Source organism: Buteo buteo, chromosome 21 (genome assembly GCF_964188355.1).
Source record: "Buteo buteo chromosome 21, bButBut1.hap1.1, whole genome shotgun sequence".
Taxonomy (NCBI): domain Eukaryota; kingdom Metazoa; phylum Chordata; class Aves; order Accipitriformes; family Accipitridae; genus Buteo; species Buteo buteo.
The window spans coordinates 19,042,797-19,063,137 of NC_134191.1; the positions used below are offsets into that span (position 1 = coordinate 19,042,797).

Here is a 20,341-nt window from a genome sequence, read left to right on the forward strand (position 1 = left end):
ACACAGGGGAAGCATCTAGCAGCTTCTCACAGAAGCCACCCCTGTAGCCCCCATGCTACCAAAACCTTGCCATGCAGACCCAATACACTATATTAGACAGGATGACTGAGCCTCACGTTAGCTCAGTGGCAAAGAACAACTTTGGCAAATGTGGGAAAAGAAACCAGATGTGAGTCTCATCTCTGTGGCCTCACCATACAACTAGTTTCTGTCAGTAAAGCTTTCGAATCAAGCTAACTTTTTCTCAGGTAAAATCTGAGAAGTGTCCTACAGAGGTTCTGTGGATAACTCTTATCCACTCTGGAGGTGAGAAAATTGTCTGCAAGAATACTAGAAGCTTCCTAGGTAGGGGTATCGCTTCCCATTTATCATTATTTCTACTACCATCATTTTGAACACTACCTCTTCCTTTCTGAATTTTACCATGAATTATGTCCTGCTGCTCTCTGATGCATACAGGAAGAGAAAGAATACTGAATTGTACCATTTGGACACAAGAAGGTAGTGAAATATTAAGGACTTTAGCCCTTAAAAATACCTGCAATGGAAACAGCCTACACCAGACTGTTTTGATCTTTGGATTTCAGTTAAATTCTCACTGCAAATAGTTTTCATGCATCTTTAATGTGATTTAGTTGAAGACTGTCATATTGGACATTTAAGTACATCACACTGAAGTCTGCAAGACCTTCAATTAAGTCTAACCTAAAGGTTTCTCACCCTGAAACTTAGATATATTTCAATCTGATTTTAATAACAGTTAATCTTTTCCATCTATACTGGCTGCAAGGCCATGAATAAATAAAGAGAGGATGGAATTTCAGCAGCTGAGGAAGTCTGTGACAAGAATGAAAGTCGTCTTATCCCCTCGTAGTGCAGGAGAGCATCACAACCAACAACCTTGACCACTGTCTGGGTTCTTGTAGGCAGAGAGCCTGTATGTAACAACCAAAAAGACAGAGCGGAATCTCCAAAACTGCTAAAAATCATCAAGTGGAAAAAATGACACCAGTCAAAGAATATGAAGGGAATGTTCCAGTAGTGGTTGGGACTGGTCTAACTCAAAGCATTTCAGGAAACAATATTAGAGGGCACAACAAAACCAATGTGCTTACGCTTACATGTGTAGCATTTGCTGGAAACTAGCTTTGAACTCAGCAAGTAAAGCTCTCTTCAGCTATTGTTTGCTTTTCACAGTCACCTGTACTCAAACCAGGCACAAATATGATGCTCAGGAAAATAGCTGTTGAGTAATTTCAATGCAGTATCAAACCCTTCCTAGCTATTCCAAAAGCACACAGAGAGGACTGTGTGACCTCTGATACCTTTTGAGGAAGATGGAAAAATGTCAATAAAGGTTCTACTACAGCAGGATGTGCCTGTGAACACCCCATTGCTGACCATGTATATGTGTCCTTAGTGTTCTTCTCAGCTGCTCAAAGCCTTTTCTCTTTCTTGCACTACATGAGAGAAGTTAGCAGTTTCCACTAGCAGAGGAAACAGCGTTTGCATGTGCCTGGAGACATTCTGCATACTTGAGCATGCTGCTTTTTCTTGCTTATTTGAGGATATAATGTTTACAACAACTTGACTGATTGGCTATAATTAATAATCAAAAAGCATATTTCAGCATCATAAAGCAGATGATAGCATTCTGCTAAAAGCACTGTAGATTAAAATCACGTTTAACTTTTCTTCAGTAACACTGACAGCAATTAGACTTTCATAAAGTAAAGGTACAAAAGCTACCAATTGTCCTATGAGAAGAGCTGCTTGTTGGACAAATACCAAAGGAAAGTAATACTCAGATAAAATCCTAATGTAATTGTTTACACTGGTAACTACAAATTCAAATTTACTTTATATTAACTGTACCAACACTATAGGTAGGGACCTCCTCAAAGAAAGGGAACAAACCATGGCAGCCAAGTCAGAAAAATGGATGGTCCCTACCCCCATAAGAGTGTACAATTCCAGAAGTGTTTCAGAAAGCTGTTAGTATCCCCAGCCACCCCAGACAATCACTTTTCCCAGCCTAGTGTTTCAAGGTGAACCAAAACCTGAGCTAATTTATCATAATATACCACTCTGCAGCAGGTTAGGAGTTGATATCCCAAGCCTATCAAAGCAGGCACACCAAGGCACATCAGAAAAACAGGACAGATTACAATGGCAGCAAACAACTTCAGTTATCTGACTTTTTAAACCAGCAGCACAACCTTGTCAAAATATTAAGAACAAGATGAACACAAGGACAGAACAAGATAATATTAACCACTTTGACAGACAAATGCCTTAAAATAGTAGTGTTAAAGCCACTGAGCTTTTCATAACCCCATCTCATAGTGGTATCACAAAGAGGAAAGACACAGCTTCTTAAAACACAATTACTAAGCTGGGTTAGATTTTGTCCTCCTTTAAGCCAATGATAAACCCTGCTTTTGAAATAGAGCAATAACAAACATAAGCCCTGTAGCCAGAATCTAACCCACAGTCATTGAAATTTGAGTTTCTCCCTGTATACACTACGCAGCATCAGACACATGCACTATGAAACATTCACTGCGCTCATCTTTGCTCCATCTCACTTGCCAAGTTTTTTGAGAATTTTTAGCCAGGGAGCTCAGCTGTACTATTACCTGCATCATACTGCTGTTCTCCATTCATCTCCACAGTAGCCCAGTGATTATTTTGAGCAGCCAAAAGCAGGGGAATCCAAGGCCGTCACAGTTTGGTGGTCATGAGTTGCCTCCCGCCTTCAATTCTACTGGCAGCCAGGACATTCAAGAAGGGATCCTGAAAAAAACCTGAAAAGAACAACTGATAAGAAAATGTTTATCGGATTTTAACTACTTTTAAGATACATTAAGAACATTACTCCAGCAATAAGCCAAAAACTTTAAAGCAAACAAGGGCATCTCACTGCGTTTATATATGTTTAGCTATTCCACATCCCTCATCTGCAGACCAAACTGATTCTAGAAAAAACATATTTCCTAAATCAGTCAATTATAAACTGACTTTCAACATCTCTTTAGCCCCCCAACAAATCCACCCCTCTCAAGAGCTCCTTCAACCCTTCACAAGGCTAAAGAAGCAGGGAACTAACCAAGTCATGTCTTAGAAGCACGACAAAACAAGAATCCATCTCCTTTGTCACCCGGACCAACAAAAATGCCTAAAGTCAAGAAAGCCAAACTGATACTAGCAAAGAAAGAGTACAATGAGGCTTACAAAATACCTGCTCAGGTTGTGTGTTTCTAATACTTTAGCCATTTGCTGTCCACAAGCCTTCAGGCAATTAGCAACTCTGTTCTTGAATGGCTGTAAGACAAGTTTAAATATATGTACACATTTTAAACTTACTAGATTCTTAACAGTTCAACCAAGGAGCCATCACTTCATCCCTTTAACAGGACTTGAAGACACCAGTGAAACTGTTATGCTTTGACACAGTAGCTCATTTATTATGAAAATGTTGTCTCTTATATAAGTGGAAAAAACTATTAATACTCTGTACACCTAGAGATGTACTTTGTTTTAATTTAATTTTCTTTTACCAGTCTTAACATTTTCTTTGGATTTTATGGCAGTTCATTTTACTGTATATTAGCTGGTAAAACATATTTTAAGATATTCAATACAGGTAACAGTCACCTCTCATACTGTATACTTAAAAGATGTCTGTACTGACTTCTGCCATGCCAATGGTTCTTCAAGCAGAAGCAGCCCTGTACAACTGCAGAGGACTGCTCCCAACTACATTACATTAAAATTATGATCCTGTGGTATGAGAAAAAACAAACAAGTGATACAACTCCAGCCTACCCATAACTCATAATCCTTCCACTCACCAAATTTCTTAAGCATCACCTTCATCGCCAAGGGACACAGCCCTTCTGCCACCAGACTCCCAAATTGTTTGGAGACAGCACGACAAGAAAATTTTGCAGTCTCTTTTGACAAACCCACGCTACAAATACAGAGGCTGTACAAATGTAGATGGCTGACCCGTTTAACGTCTTATCCTGCCACCCCAAACCAGAAACTACTGCCCTGCAGAACATCTGAGGACGGTACTTGTAAAAAAAGTGCCCTGAAACTGGCTGTTTTTCACACCTTCATTTTACTACACACATGCGTGTGCACGCACAGAGTGTTTTATAGTTGTGCAAGCTGAAGGTATTCCTGCCCTGATGTGTATCAGGGGAAAATAACCTAAATATATAATAAAATATATAAATATATATATAATAAAAGAGCAGAACTACACTCCTAAACATTTTGTGATAAATAGCCATAACTTTCAAACCTATTCCTATGAGCAGTTAAATCATTATTTCATTATTAATGGTAGAAACCAAGGAAGGACACATCTAAAGCAAGCCCACTAGCTCACTGCACTGGCAATGCATTGCGAGTATTTTTTCCCTTACAAAATTCTCCGCTAAAGCAAAGTTCTATAGTAAATAAAAGCCTAGGTTACATGTTTCTTTATTAACATCACACTTTGACTGACAACTTTCTATAAATCAATGAGATGGGGCATGAGGCAGCCTCAAAAACAAGATTATTGGCTTAAAAAGTCTTGTAAAAAAAAGATAATCTTCAAATATCCTTTGCCTTCTTGTTGAATATCTGGGAAGCACATGTTTTTTCTTTTTAAGCAAGATACCGAAAATATTGCAGAGGACTAAAAATCAGGTTTTAAAAAACACAGGCTGCACTTCTCACCTAAACACATTTTTAATAACTACATTTTAACACATTTGAAAAGTCTTAAATTTTTTTGAGTTTTGCATACCTATAGTGTCTATGGAGACTACCCAATAATCCTTACAGAGGTTTTGTGGGAGGGTTCTTTTTATTTTTTTTTTTTAAGGTTAAAGAAACCAACTATTTTAAGTGGGCTTTTTTTTCTGCTACAGCATGGACTAATCTGTAAGTAATGCAAGCTGCCTAGCAGATGGAAACACAAAAATCTTACTTCAAAATGAGTATCACAACTAAGAGATTTTCCAATACGATACTGCTTCTAAAGGTGCAACCATGATTTGACTTCTGAAGGTATAACTGGACTGGACACACAGTAACTACAAATGACTAAGACACTACCCAGCCCTTCTCTCTCTGAAAGAGCATCTTCCATCCCACCACAAGTGCCTGCAGATCTTAAGCAGCTTTATGCAGGCTGCAGTTGCATTTATATTGTCATTCAAATAAGCAGCTTGTGAAGTACAGCTGGTGTGAAAAATTCTAACTAAATGCTTTTTCCTTTGAAAATCTGTCTATCTGTTAAAAAATGAAGTATTTTGAAGAAGTAGTTCTATTACAGGGAAGTTCAGGTGGGAGAGCGACCGCTTCTGCCGGCTTGCCTGCCCAGTTCCTCGGCAGCCTCTCCGAGACAACAGAGAAGGCAGCTCCGTAATCGCAGGCACAAGGACTGGGCAGACGCCTGTGGCTGGGACCGGGAAGGGCACTGTCCCTGTCCCTGCTGATAGCAGTATCTTTAGGCTCCCGTGGTCGCCATGCAAAGCAAGTTAACCGAGACATGCTTCCACCATTCAGACACAGAGAACTTGGAAAGGAAAAAAAAAAGGGGGGAAAGAAACCCCTCCAAACCTTCCCAAAGTACCATAATTCCATTTTGTGGAGGATTTCCGTGGCTTAATTGTAAAATGCTGTGTAGCAGGCTGCAAACGTCCTGAGCACGTCTGTGGAGCATCCAGGCTTGCTAGCTGGCAATATCACACGAGTCAAACCAAACTCAAGTTACACTTCAACTGAAAGTGAGATGCCAAAATTGTACTGTAGACTGAGCTACAGTTTTTGGCATGAATTTTAGGGAACTGCAGTGCAAAGCATTGAAAGGCCTGGCTGAAATCTCCTGTCTACAACACTGATAGCCTCCTTCACATGCAAACAAAACAACAAACTTGAATAGAATTAAAGAAGTATCCACCAATAGTGCTCAGTGGTGCAGGAAGTTCTCAAGTACAATCAAAATACAGTCAACTTTAAAAATTCATTACATGTGAGAATAAAAATTTTTAAGAGTAGCAAGAGGTATCATTAAGAGCTCCTATTGAATGGTAGCTTAATGCCACAAAAATCTACTGTGCAGAAGTTATTAATATGGTTTTATTCATTATAGCTTCAGGAATGCATCTGGAAGGGAACTCGGCTGCCAATTTCTGCTATGCTGCTTCTAACCTACTCCTCTCCAGCTCAGAAAGACTGTGCTCAGCATATACCTACAAGGTCACAAGTTAACTCCCAATTCAGCTCTGTCTCTATGAGAAAGTCACTGAGAAATTAAGGTACCAATCTCTATCAGTCTCCTTTGGTTCCTTATGTACTTCTTCCATGCTCTCAGGACAAAGCAGTGCAGGGTAAGCTAACGCAACCGCATGTTCCCAGCCTACCCTTTCCTCCTGTCGACAGACTGACAGTCTAAGCTTCCATTTATTCTACCATTTATGAAATAATGCTGGAAGATGATGTCACTGGCAATCTGCACGATGCTTGGCACACAGTGAAGGACTAACCAACAAAATACTTTTTAATCATTAATCAAAATATTTCTTGGTAATGGCCTATCGTAAGTCTATCAGCTGTCACACTGCTAAGCCAAAACAAAGGCAACGCTGTGAAAAATGTCGAGCAAAGCATGTAGTCTAACAAATCTGGGGATATGCCACTGGTTTCTAATAGTGTAGTCCTGGCAAAGTACCCTCAGAATTTAATTGCAATTAAGATATTTTCAGTTTATGGGATCCAGCTCTCAATTAACTTCTATAACTAAACTAGGTGATGTAAAACTAACTTATCTTTTTTTGCAACATGGAAATATTTAAGACACACCACCCCATACTGCCCCCCCCAAAAAAAACCCCACAAACAACCAAAACAACAAACCCAAACCTAAACACCAAAGAGGCTGTTTATTTAAAAGATGCCAAATACTGGCAGCTCCTGTTGAAGTTGATTGATACTGTGCCCAAGTCAAGCTGGGTAGTTATTCAGGATTTCATAAGCAGCTCTGGTGTTTTACATACACAAAATTGAGAGTACTTGTAATTAGCACCCGCCATGGCTGATGCTTACAGTCTGGCACCCCAAAGACTATCTTTTGATAAATCTCGAGGGGAGCGGAGCACAAGTGCTGCTGGAACAGAGCTGATTTGGAAATACTTTGGACTCTTCAGTCTCACTTCTGCATTTCAAACCTCCTTTCAGCACATGAAATATTCAGATGTTAGCAACTGGAGGCAGCATTAAAAACAGTTACAGTTCATTAAAGCCAGATGGCTCACTTGAATATGAAAAGAAATCAAACATAAGTTGGATGTTGAATTAAAGTAAATCAGCTGGTGTCTAAGGCTTAATATTATTTTAAAACAAAGGCACATGAGACAATGGGGACAGAAGACACCCCTACGGACTGGGAAAGAAGCTACAGAAAGGATCAGATTTCAGCAAATTCCTTCATGCAAAGGCATCCAGTAAAATCTATTTCAAAAGCCTGGGTCTACCGTATAGAGCTTCACTCCGCACAGACAGGCAGAAAACCTGTTGCAGAGGTCTGTCAGAGCAGGGAAGGGGTTCTTCAATGCCTGAAACCTACAACTCTGCCACTGAATATGAAGATAAATCTACTGCTCACAAGGAAAGGTAAAGGTCTTTTTTGTTATTCTTGGACCATACCCTGGAGGCGGGAGGAGAGGGGATAAATGTCGTCCTGGTCCCTATGCCCATTCACACATACAACTGTGCTTTTTCACTTCAAGGCAATACTAATTATGAGTTCCCGGTGAGAGGAGACGGCACACACATTTCATCTAAAGAGTTTTTGTAACAAATTCTTTTACTGTAGGACTTACAGCTGTGGCATAAACAGTGTCCTGTTCAGCACATCTTCTAATTAGGTCCAGCGTTTGCAGTGGAGATTCTTGTTGGCGTTTCAGAAAGAAAAGCCATTCAGGACAAAAGCACCCCTCTGTTACAAACTTCTGTCTGAAAAACGTTCAGAAAGAACAATGCGAAGTACCAAACACGTACAGATGAGCGCCCAGCCACAGCAGCAACCCTTTCCCAGTGTACAGTTATAAATAGGAAACAACCAGTCATTCCTGTGCTTCCTCGTGCACTTTAACTCAGTGACCCTTTCAGTGAATAATCCCAATTCATCTTACTAACGCGCAAGTTCATCATAAAAGCTCTTCTGTAGTTAAGATCTAGAACTCTTTATGACAAAATTAGCTGGAAGGAGAGACTTCTCCTTCACAGGGAGAAGACTCTGCACCAACCCTACACACCAGCAGGCCCAATCCTGCCGCTGCAGTGGACAGAGCTCTGAAAAGCAGGGGCACAGACCCTCTCAAGCCTTATTCCTGATGCTGCTGCGCACAACTGCAGTTACAACCTATGGCCAATTCCAGATGCTCACTCGCCCTCTGCTTTTATTATTACTGCAGAAATAAGCAATTTCCACAGCCTGCAAAAGACGTCAAGCTGTTTTTTAACCTTTTTTCCTAATCTAACAGCACTACAGTCAATGATGAATATAGGCCTCAGCTGCCCCTTTTGCTACAAGAAAATGAGACAGTGGCTCCAGGGGGGAAGGGGGGCATGTTCAAGATTTGTATGCGACTGGGTACTTGCAGGCCACACACCTTATCGACATACAAGCAGATCTCAGCTAGCCAAAATGCAGTTGTGGGGTCCTCTACCCTAGGAGATAAGCCAGGCAGAGAACATCAGGCCTTTGGAAAACACATTTGCACCCTCCCCAAGGACAAAGAGCACCCTCTCCACCTGGCCCGGAAAACACATTTGCACCCTCTCCACCTGGCCTGACTGAGTCTCTGCCGACCCGTCGCTGACAGAAGAAAGTCAAAAAATGGAAAGCACCATCTGGGATGACAACTTAAGTGGAAGTGTTTTAAATACCAATAGAATTTATTTTTAAAAAATCCAAAATCTATAGCACAAACGGAACCCAGCATAATAAACTATTCACGTAGGAGCCAAGTTTATTTTGGGTCCACTTACAATGTGTAGTACTTGATTCCTCATAAACATTTTAATGAAGTCCATTACAGGTATACTGGTGAGTTTTGTATCACAGTAGTTTGGAGTACCCTTACTTACCCTTTCAGCACAAAAAAAGTAAGATACCTAGTAAGCAAATTTCTCAATCAGAACCAAAATCAACAGCGCTGGAGAAAATTAACTTTCAAGCTATTCAGTGCAAGTTTCATTCACTCTTTTGTAGCAATGCACGTGTAGTACAGAAACATCCAAACCCCCATGTTAGGGTCTGTACATTTCCTTAAAACAGACATATCCTTTTGGGGGAAAATGTCAGAGACTCTGGCTAGACACTGCTGTCAACTCAGTGGAAAGATACAGCTGATTACCTGCCATAGCAAATCAGCAACCACCTCCATCAGAGTGCAACGGCAGATATTTGCCTCCTTTGAAAAAATCCCACCCTTGAAATCAGGACTGAGAGAGGCAAAAGCAAACAAATATTCAGAACAGCATTCAGTGTAAGAAATCTTTAATATATGTGATGGTAAGGAACTGTTTAAAATTCACAGATCAGCAACTGTCTGCATGATCATTCCTGCTACACTCGGATAAGCAACTCACCAAAACCCCACAAAGCTGCGCTGCCGCAGGAGTGTAAAAGCTGCCAATGCTTTGCTCACTCTCCTCTCCCTGACTCGAGGATTTTTTTAACTCCATTCACACTGCAAGAGCAGGGTAGGCACAAAACCAGCCTCTGTGTAATCTGCCACATGCTTCTGTGTTTTGTGATTCAACAACCACATCAATGCTTCTCTAAGCGCCCATTAACTGTCCTTCTGTACCCACAGCACCAGAAGGACAGTACACAGCTGTCAGACCAGACATTCAAATTATTTTCTTGAGAAGCAAAGTATTATACACACGTACTTCTACACCCTTCCCTCTTGCCCCATGCCCCTGTCATTCTCCCTGCTGGAGCCCTCGGCTGAGGTCCTACTTCTCCAAGAAAGGGTCTCCAGAGTCCCATACCTCACACAAACTCCTAGTTCTCTAAGCCTTTTAGAGTCAAAACAGGGTTTAAGACCTTTCTTGCAATTTTGTCTTCTCTTTAGTCACTAACAGTTAGAAGCCTGGATAACACTCAAGATATTTTCTAACTTTCCGTTGTATAAACAAAGTAAGTATCTCACAAGCACATGCCCACCTAGTATCTGACCCTCCACAAACAAAAGACGAAGTAGAAGACTTCTCACCATCTCCAATTTATGCTGGAATTCCAATTTTTCAAGCCATTTTAACTTATGTTCTGTGATGAGCAAAGATCAATTTCAGTGGCTTTTGCAGGAAAGAAAACCACCTGCCACAAAGGCCTTGGCTCAGCACTGTTAGCACACTCCAAATCTTCCCAAGACAGCCCTGCAAGGCCTAGAAAGTAGACTACAGGTAGGCCAAATAAAGTTTGATGCTTCTAGAACAAAGTAATAAAAATACTACCAATTTCATTAGTCACAGCTGCCGAAGGAATTATCCTGTCCAACGCAGAGAAAAGAAAACTTTGGCTGACTTGCAGTTTTTTAAAGCGTTATTTTTACACACACGTATGGAACAGTACGTCTATAAACAGGCGCTTATTTGCTTGCTTATGTAAGGATTTATCAAAGATAAACAGATCATTGAATCGCCCTTTACTGCAGGTATGATCACCAACATTTTCTCTAGACCATCTTGATAGCATATTGGATGCTCCAAAGCAAAAGCAAAACCTTCCTATATTATTCCTATATTTAAAAAAATAAGTTACAGGGGCAGCTATGTTTCCACATTTTTTGCAGTTGCTAGACCAACTGTAACCAGATGTAGCCTGAGTTTACCACCATCCGCTATTGCCCATTTAACCTGTCTCTTACAGTCAAATCATACAATTTTGCTCTTTTGTAACAGGTCACAGGTGCACCATCCTGGTGACCAACCCTTCTTCATCAGCTCTGGCTGCAGACTTCACCTTACATAGGTATGTTCTGTCCAAGGACCACAGTAACAAACCAGCAACTCTCCTTCATGAGAAATTATTATTTCATCAAAAGCAGTCAAAATTTCTGAAATGTCAACCCCTCTAATCTCTCTCTACCAAGTCTCTACTCCTGTAACTTACTTGGGCTTTGTCCTTGCAAGGACAAAAATTGTGTTTGTCTTAACACTCGACTCCTGCTCCTTGCAAAGGAAGCTTTCCTAGAGGCATGGCACAGGATTCCTGCAATCCCTTTCATCTTTTTGTCTGCCAAGAGCATGCTCAAGTGTTCTTATCTGAACAGCTTCTGTATGGCCTCTGAGAACAAAACCCATTGAACATGAAGATTATGTATGTATATAAATGCAAATAGGAACTACTATCACCAGAGTTAGATTAATTGTTAAAACATACTATATTTCTCTATCACACCTGCATTGCAACCTCTGCTCACGTACCAGTACTCATAACAGTTCCACCCTTCCATTTCCCTGCTACTTCCATTAAATCTGTTTTAGCAGAAGAGAACTCCAAGTTGCTCATCCCTCCCATTGCAACAGGAACACTTGAGACTCCTCAAGAGACCTGCATTTAAAGAACACACCTGTACTGGGTTTGTGCGGCAAGGTTTTGGTAGCATGGGGGCTACAGGGGTGGCTTCTGTGAGAAGCTGCTAGAAGCTTCCCCTGTGTCCGATAGAGCCAATGCTAGCTGGCTCCAAGACAGACCCACCGCTGGCCAAGGCCAAGCCCATCAGCGACAGTGGTAGCACCTCTGGGATAACATATTTAAGAAGGGAAAAAAAGTTGCTGGGGCACAGAAACTACAGCCAGAGAGAGGAGTGAGAACATGTGAGAGAAACAACCCTGCAGACACCAAGGTCAGTGCAGAAGGAGGGGGAGGAGATGCTCCAGGTACCTGTGGGGAAGACCACGGTGAGGCAGGCTGTCCCCCTGCAGTCCAGGGAGGTCCACACTGGAGCAGATATTCGCCTGCAGCCCAGGGAGGACCCCACGCCGGAGCAGGTGGGTGCCCAAAGGGGGCTGTGACCCCATGGGAAGCCCACGCTGGAGCAGGCTCCTGGCAGGACCTGCGAATCTGTGGAGAGAGGAGCCCACGTTGGAGCAGGTTTTCTGGCAGGACTTGTGACCCCATGGGGGACCCACTCTGGAGCAGTGTGCTCCTGAGGGACTGCACCCCGTGGAAGGGACCCATGCTGGAGCAGTTCATGAAGAACTGCAGCCCGTGGGAAGGACCCAATTTGGAGAAGTTCATGGAGGACTGTCTCCCCGTGGAAGGGACCCACGCTGGAGCAGGGGAAGAGTGTAAGGAGTCCTCCCTCTGTGGAGGAAGGAGCGGCTGAGACAATGCATGATGAACTGACCATAAACCCCATTCCCCATGCCGCTGAGTGGAGGAGGTAGAGAAAATCGAGAGTGAAGTTGTGACCGGGAAGAAGGGAGGGGTGGGGGAAGGTGTTTTAAGATTTGGTTTTATTTCTCATTACCCTACTCTGGTTTGATTGGCAATAAATTAAGTTCATTTTCCCCAGGTTGAGTCTGTTTTGCCCGTGACGGTAATCGGTTGAGTGATCTCTCCCTGTTCTTATTTCGACCCACGAGCCTTTCGTTATATTTTCTCTCCCCTGCCTAGCTGAGGAGGGGGAGTGATGGAGTGGCTGCGTGGTGCTTAGTTGCTGGCTGAGTTTAAACCACCACAAAACCTTAATGTTCTTACATTTCCAGAGAAATTCTCAGAAAACGTAAAAAGGGCAAAGGATCTGCTGTGAAGAATCGAGAACGTAACCATCGGTAGCAACCCAAGCTTATAGTAAGTTGCATGGCTCCGGAGCATGCTCCACACCTTCCAAATGAAATTAACTACAGGACTGCAAGCACCTCTGCAGAAGAGGTTAGCCAGCCTGCACCACTGCAGTCCACTGCAATAATAAACATACTTTTTTTATTCCAAGGGTTTATTTAAAAAAAAAAGCCTCTGTTTATGATGGTTTCCCAGGGTCTACCCAGTGCCCAAAAACAAAGTGGGCAGAGCATTGCACACACTGCTCTCTTCGCACCAAACCAGCAAACCCCGAAGTTATTGACAGACTTTTGAATCATTGTTTTTTCATGCCCAGACACCTTCAGGACCCGGACAGGTATCCACATAATGCACTTACACAGCAGCACCCCAGATGCACTCCCTGTCCCTTTAGCAGAGCCCTTACCCTGCCTGCAGCAAAGGAAACACATTTGCGGCACCCCAGCCTGCACTGTGGACGGAGGCGGCTGGGTCAACGCAGGCAGCTGCAGGACAGGCGCAGGGTCCCGTCACCGCCTGGCCAGTGCACAGCCGATGCAGACACATCTTGCTTCACTAGCAAACTTAGGTCAGAGCCCCTCACATCAGGTTAAATACAGCAAGTTGCTGCCATTACACAGACAAATAAACAAAAACCTCGCAGCAGATTGAAAGGTTACAGCCTGGCAATCCTTTCTGCCTTGAAAATGTAGAAATGTTGTCTGTGAATGTGCATTTTTATCAGCATAAAAATATTTACCAGAGAAAAGGAGAATCCGTTTTGTCACAAAACGACCAATGCTTGTACCTTTAATGCAACCTTTTATTAGAGCTACTTGTTCATCATAGAAAAAACAAAAAACAATAATCCATTTAACACAGTTCTGCCAATACAATATGTGGTGTTTATCTTCTTCCATTTAGGTTATGCCAATTTATGCCAGTTTTGCAATCCCAACCCCCTGCCTGAAGTCCAGCTGCTTCCAGGATTTGACTTACTGCCTGGATATGCCTGACTATACACGTAACATGCCTAAAACTGGAAAGCCTGGTTAATAAATGTCGAAACACTCAGGTCCAGCTCAACAAATTACGAGATCTGTCTTTTACAACCTGTGCTGCACTACCCAGCTGGTAAAGCAATTTCCATGCGACTACACGTTAAGTCCAGGTGAGAATGTAAAAGTCCCAGCTCCGTTCCCAGCTAATTCAGATGCCACCGGACAGCCGGAGCACTCACTTGCCAGGGGAACAACATACAACAGGGTGTCTAAAAAAGTTCCTTTGTATTTATAACTGGTTGCAAATAGAAGCTATTAATAATTGCTTAGTTTGATTCATCAACATATAAAATAGTGGGGTTTTTTTGCCAAGCCATTTGGGTTTAGTTTTGCTTTTTAAAGCAAAATCTCCAGCGTTATTCTGCTTTCTCCATCTACTTTCTATGGCATACAGACTACAAGAATATTGGGGGTTATCGGCCAAATAAAGAAACCAGACAGAACAGACTGCTCTGTTCTCATTGTTGACTTTTTATTACATATCTTATAGCACAAATACAACTGCCTGAAGTTACAAGTTGGATAAGAAGATGAAGGAAGAATGTGAAGTTCCTGCTGCTCCCAAGTCCCAGACAACAGCTCAGCAACTTCCTATCCTCTGTATAAAGACATGCAGCATGAATGAGTAAATATTCTCCCAGTAACATGTAGTATAATTCAGGGTTAGATAAAATAGAGCGCTCAGATGGAAAGAAAATTACTCCTACCTCTACTTCTGAATCCCCAGCGCATTTAAGCATCAAATCCCACACGACATAATGATGTGATACAGATGGCTGCCCAACAGAAAGTGATAAGCAAGAGTTAAACTGCCAGCAGCAATGTAACAGCCATGAGATTAAGGGACTCTTTAAACTTAGTTTGAGCAGCCTTTAAGTGAAATGTACACCACCACAAACAGCACTATGAAATATCTGGTTTCTCAGCTTCCCCACAGTAACTACATAAATGGGTACAGTACCCTGGTTTAGACTTTTTAGGTGAAACGACTAAACTTTTTGTCAGAGTCATCACCAGTCTCGTTCTTCTGGCTTGAAATAAAAATGCACAGAACTCGTTTGGATGCTGTTCAACTCTGAGCCAATGCCAAGATTTGAGATCTGCAGTACAGAGCCCTAGAGAGCAACCTGTGGAGAGCTATAGGTGGCAAAGTGGATTGCATAAGCACTTAACAACTATTAGCTCAAAAAAAAAAAAAAAAAAAAAAAGAAAATCACACCCTTTCCATAGTCTCAAGGAAGAGCACTTCCATTGCTAAATGATAGAAGACAAAGCACCAATGGATGAACATAATTAAGGATATCAGCTATCCACTATGTGAGAGAAAAGTGTTTTAAACCAAAAAGTACATTCATTGCACATATATTTTAGGCAATTAACAAAGATACAAATTCATCTGTAAGTGCCTGAAACATGAAAATTACTGGAGAAATCTGCAAAAATTCACCTGTTAGAACACCAGATTGGGAAACTAATTTCAATGCATGAAGGATGTCAGTCCTGCAGATAAAATATGAAGGTCAATGCAGTCCTAACGAAGTTACAATAAATAGCTCCATAATACTGTACAAGGCTTGATTTATTCAAACAAGCCCTCTTTGCCCACTCATATTCTGTGCATACGTTATAGGAAAGTCTTTGAATAAAATCTGAGCAGGACACTCAACTTGGCTTAGCACTCAAGTCATGTAAAGGGAAAAAACCCTGCACTATCTTCCAAATCCTTTTTTGAAACTGAACTCCTATTCCAGAGAACCTCCTAACGGATGTCACCACTGCAGACAATACAACAATTAAGGGAAAAGATATGGAGGGGGAAGGAAGGTACTTTGCAAATATGACATTTTAAAAAAAGTCAATCATATAAAATGCTTTTAATATGTAAAAGCATACTCCTACTTGTTTCCTTCCTTTGTCATGTCATTGAAATAGTACACGATACACAAAAAGGTATTATATTACAACCATTTCTCAGAAGAGCTCCTAAACTACAAGCTACACACAGAAAGGGCAACTGTCCCTCGAATGCCAACATAACCACAGGACAAACTCAGACCCCATCAGCCAGTGAGGGCTCACACCACCTCCAGACATTTGAGATGCACAATAAAGCCCAGCTTAATACCAAGGACATCTATTCCCAACAAGGACACTCTCTACCCCACAACACAGAAGTTTAAAGGTTGGGAGCTAAACACATTGACATCTAGTTATAGATCCCATCTTCCTAGAGCAAGCAGAAATCCAACACATCTCCAATGCAACTGGTACTCTTTGGTGCACATCACTTGTGAAATTATAGCCAATCTCCTAGATCTTGGTTTAAAAATAGACTTGCTGGTTTAACCTTAGATTCCTATTTTTAAAATATTGGCACTGATATTAGGGGACAACGAAGGGAGTGGCATCTCATTCATACTTCTTTACAGACATGGAGCGTCAGGCTTCCTTCCCTGAGCAAACAACTAACCCCTGTTAGTCAAATTGTCAATGGCAGGCCAGAGTAAAAGTATCTGGTTTCAAAGGTTGTAGTTTTGGTACCCTATAATTTCAATTTAAGTAATTCAAGTTTAAATAATTTCAATTAAAAAAAACTTAACAAAGACTCTGTATTTGTTTTTATGCATGCTAATGATACTTGAACATATCGTCTATACACACAGATGCAACTGCGAATCAAACTGCTGTCTAACAGACAGAAAACTTATTTTAACAAGCAGCAGCACTAAAAAAAACCCATGAGTGCAAATAAAAGCTGCAGAAGCAAAAAGGACACAGTTTTATCAAAAGCACTCATCACAACACATCGAATGGGATCAAAACAGACTCGGAACTCATAATTTTCCTTACGAAGAAATTAACTTACTCCTGGGTAGCCAGTACAGGTCACAGAACAGGGAAACAAAACAGGGAAAGCCTGTGGCTGCAGAAGTTGCCTTTGGCAAGTGAAACCGAGTATCATCTTCCCTAGCAAGGACTCTGTCCTAACTACTATCAAGAAGTAAGCCTCAACCTACCAAGTGAATTCAAGTGGTGGAGCTAATATGTTTGGGAAGTGATAAACGGAAGCAGGATTTTAAAAAGTGACAACCACACCCAACACTCACTTAACACACTCTACAAAGCCACCTCATCATCAAGACCATCAGCGCTCAGGCCTTGCTTTCAGAAATGCTAATAAGCAGTTTTTCATTTCAGAGGAAACCTGAGAGTAAATGAGACTACAAACTTTCAAGAGTCAGGACTCCAGGCCTGTTGTGTCATTTTCTTCACAAAACTGTGTTTCAGACTACGGCATCGCTTCAGGACTTCTATGCCTCAGGTTTTTATTTTCATAGCTTAATCTCACTGCTTCATTACCGTGAAAGGCAATGTCTCATTACCACAGAAGTACTGGCACACCACCAAACAGCATTGCAGGCGGCAGGTGCCGGCACTATCACAGCATCTGCAACAGCCCCGCTCTGCACTCCCCTCTCCCCTCCTGCTCCTGTGACCCAGCAGCGTTCACATACCCCTCCTGCTCCGCAGCGCAGGACAGGCTCCAAGCAGGGGCTGCACCTCCACTCCTCCTTCCAGCCACTGCTGTTCCTCCCTGGGGCCCCGCAAAGCATCGCTGCCTCACGTGCAGCATCAACGATTTCGTGATGGTACTACACAAGGAGAAAGAGGATCAACATCACAGGATGGAGCAGGCTTTTGTAGCAGTTGAACGTGAAGGTACTGTCTTCCCCTGCTAACAGTTCACTGCAAGGAGAACTCTTAGTGCCCTGCACTAAGTCAGCCTGGGACCAAGGAGCAATGAGGACATCCCCTCCCTCATCCTCGCAGCCCTACAACCTGTGACTGACCCACTCTTCACAAAGATCACTACTAGCACAGTACAGAAATACCAGCAGCACAGAAAATTAAATGGTAGCAGGTTTCACTTTTTCCATAAGGATATGTTCTCTTCTCCTTCCCCCGGCAGACCAGCTCAAGCATCAATTTAATGCACACTACTTGTACACCATTCAAATGTCAGACCTTGACAGGACTACAGTGATTTCCTACTCACAGGCATTCCCTAATTTAAAAGCAAAAACATGACTGTGAATTCCCATCTTAAAACAGAGGGGAAGCCAAAAACAAAACTATGATTCTGCCATGCATGGCAGCCAATGGGGAATGTATCTCAAAGGCTATGTCCCTTTGCTCAAGTCTCCAAATGTAAATATAAGAACTTCTAATTCCATTTTTATTAAATATACTCGCTTTCCATCTGAACTATTTGAGTAAAAATTGCCACCCCAAGTCAGAAATCCTAGATGAGGCAAAATTCAACTTCCTACAATGCATATTTAAAGATCCCTTAACAAAAACAGTGTTGAAGGCAGGTTATCCTACATCCTAACTTCCAGCAACTCTTCAAAAAAAGCCCTCTACAGTTTGAGTTTGGCAGTCAGATCTTTACTTTGATCCCCAACTTGTTTCATAGGTTTCCTGTGCACTCTTAAACAGCTACAGTGCTGTTATCATGAGATGCATTCTGACCTGAGCTGCTCCATATCTTCCAAAGATAGCGTCGCTGATGAAATGGCATGGTCCCTGGAGAAGTAGGAAGTCTTGAGTATAATCACCTCAAACTAATCTAATCTAAGTTACTTTAAAACTGATTCAACAAGATTCACCAGCCCAGTGCAGGATCTATCACTCCCACATGACAAACGATAAAACTGCAGATGAGGTTACATAATTTCCCTGTGGGTGCAGGAAAGCCCATGGTGGAACCAGGATCAGAAGCAGCTCAGCAGTCCGATGTGGGGCTGTATGAGCTGCTGAAGTGGTGTACCTCTCAGATACTACTGGGGCTTCAGATTTTAGCAGCAAAAATAAGTGTATTTTCCCCAATGGTGACAAATATGACTTTATTGACACTGCTCAACTGCTAACAGCAAAGCCAGTGATACTGAGTAACTAGACAGAAATACCTGAATTATTTAGTAGACAGTGCAGAAGCACCAAACAAGCCAAAGCCTAATGTGACCAAGAAAAGAACGAGGGGAGGGGTGGGGGGGACAACAAAAAACCCAAGAGTTATTAGTTTTCCCCTGAAGAGAAGAAACAGCTGACTGCATGACTGCTGGATTAAGATAGCAGCCATGGCAGACAGGAGGGTGCAACTACACGGCCAAGCACGGTGTCAAGCAGCACTGCTGTTTTTTGAGAGCCAACTACTACACTGACTGAGCTGCAACATGAGACAACATCCAAAGACTTTTTTTTTTCTTTTGGACAATCTTTCTGAAACACTACCCAAAAAACCAAAGTACTCCTTGGCTAGTATCAGAGAAGAAGGGGAATGGAAAATGCAAATTTCAACCACTCCTTTTAATAATCCTGTAGAGAAAATCCTGACCAACTGATCACGGCTAACATTTCTTCAAAGGGAACATTTCTTCCTCATTTAACTTACAAAACTCTGTCTCCTGCAAATGACATTTTATTTATAGCTGTGGTATTTGCTGTATAACTGATTGGGGAAGGCTGTAAATGAGCATCATTGCATATATATGGAAAACAATGATAAAGCAGTCATCAAAAAGCTACAGAAGATTTAAATATTCAAATATGGCAATCTGCATAACCCCCACCTGAATTTTAATTTTGCAGAACTTATTTCACAGCTTTGTGCTGTAGATGATCTGTGCAAGCCATTTCTTTTCCACAGAAAAATGGCATCTTGCACTTTAAGAAGTGTCCACCAATTTCCAATCATATTTACTTTAATTCTTGGCGTGAAGGTAAAGGAGGATTTGCCGTAGGAGGACAGGTTATTTTTTCAAAGTCTAAGTGCTCAAGTCAAGAAGGCAAAGGTAAAGATACTGATGAGCCACAGTAAGGTTACGGTGGCACTGAACTGCATCGAGGCTCCTCACCTGCCAAGAAAAACAAGGTTGTAACTAGCAGCTCTCTAAAATGCAAGCTATCAAAATGGGAAGGAGAGGAAAACAGTGCTGCAGAGCTAAGGGAGATCAGACATCACAGCGAACCAGCCTTTATATTGGAGCAAGGATTTCCAAAGGATAAAGACCACCAACTCGTGGAGGACCCCACAAAGAACAGGCTTGTACCAAGCACATCAAAAAGATGTATTCACAAACTGGAAGGCTAAATTAACATCTGTGAGCCTGCCCATATGGCAGCTTTGGACCTGGTATTACTAAGAAAGCACTTGAGCTAAAACACAAAACAAAACAAAACAAAAAAACAAATGAAAAACCAACTCTCTTGCAGCCTTGCAGAGCAATGCAGTGCTGAAGGCCAGAACATATAAAACCATACATGTGCACTTCATATGCTGCAAACACAACAGGTAAGGGAGATCAGGAGCTTTTCTTGTTCAAACCTTATTCTGAAATCTTGACCAAGGCAGATTCTGAGCAGTTTTTCTTTC

At 41.9% G+C, this 20,341-nt stretch overlaps 1 protein-coding gene across 4 annotated transcripts in view; it reads right to left on the minus strand.

Moving 5' to 3' along the window:
• Positions 1 to 20,341, minus strand: part of SFMBT1 (Scm like with four mbt domains 1) — an 85,179-nt gene that overhangs the window by 38,635 nt on the left and 26,203 nt on the right. Inside the window, exons 1-4 of one of the 4 annotated variants that reach the window (XM_075053268.1) lie at positions 8,676 to 8,737; positions 7,884 to 8,016; positions 3,242 to 3,324; positions 2,640 to 2,807 (exon numbers count right to left, since the gene is read on the minus strand). In XM_075053268.1, the coding sequence (XP_074909369.1) occupies positions 2,640 to 2,667 (28 nt within the window). In that variant the 5' untranslated portion in view covers positions 2,668 to 2,807; positions 3,242 to 3,324; positions 7,884 to 8,016; positions 8,676 to 8,737. Of the gene's footprint in view, positions 1 to 2,639; positions 2,808 to 3,241; positions 3,491 to 3,854; positions 4,060 to 7,883; positions 8,017 to 8,675; positions 8,738 to 20,341 lie in introns of those variants that run through there. The other 3 variants (XM_075053270.1, XM_075053272.1, XM_075053271.1) reach the window with 3 other exon arrangements.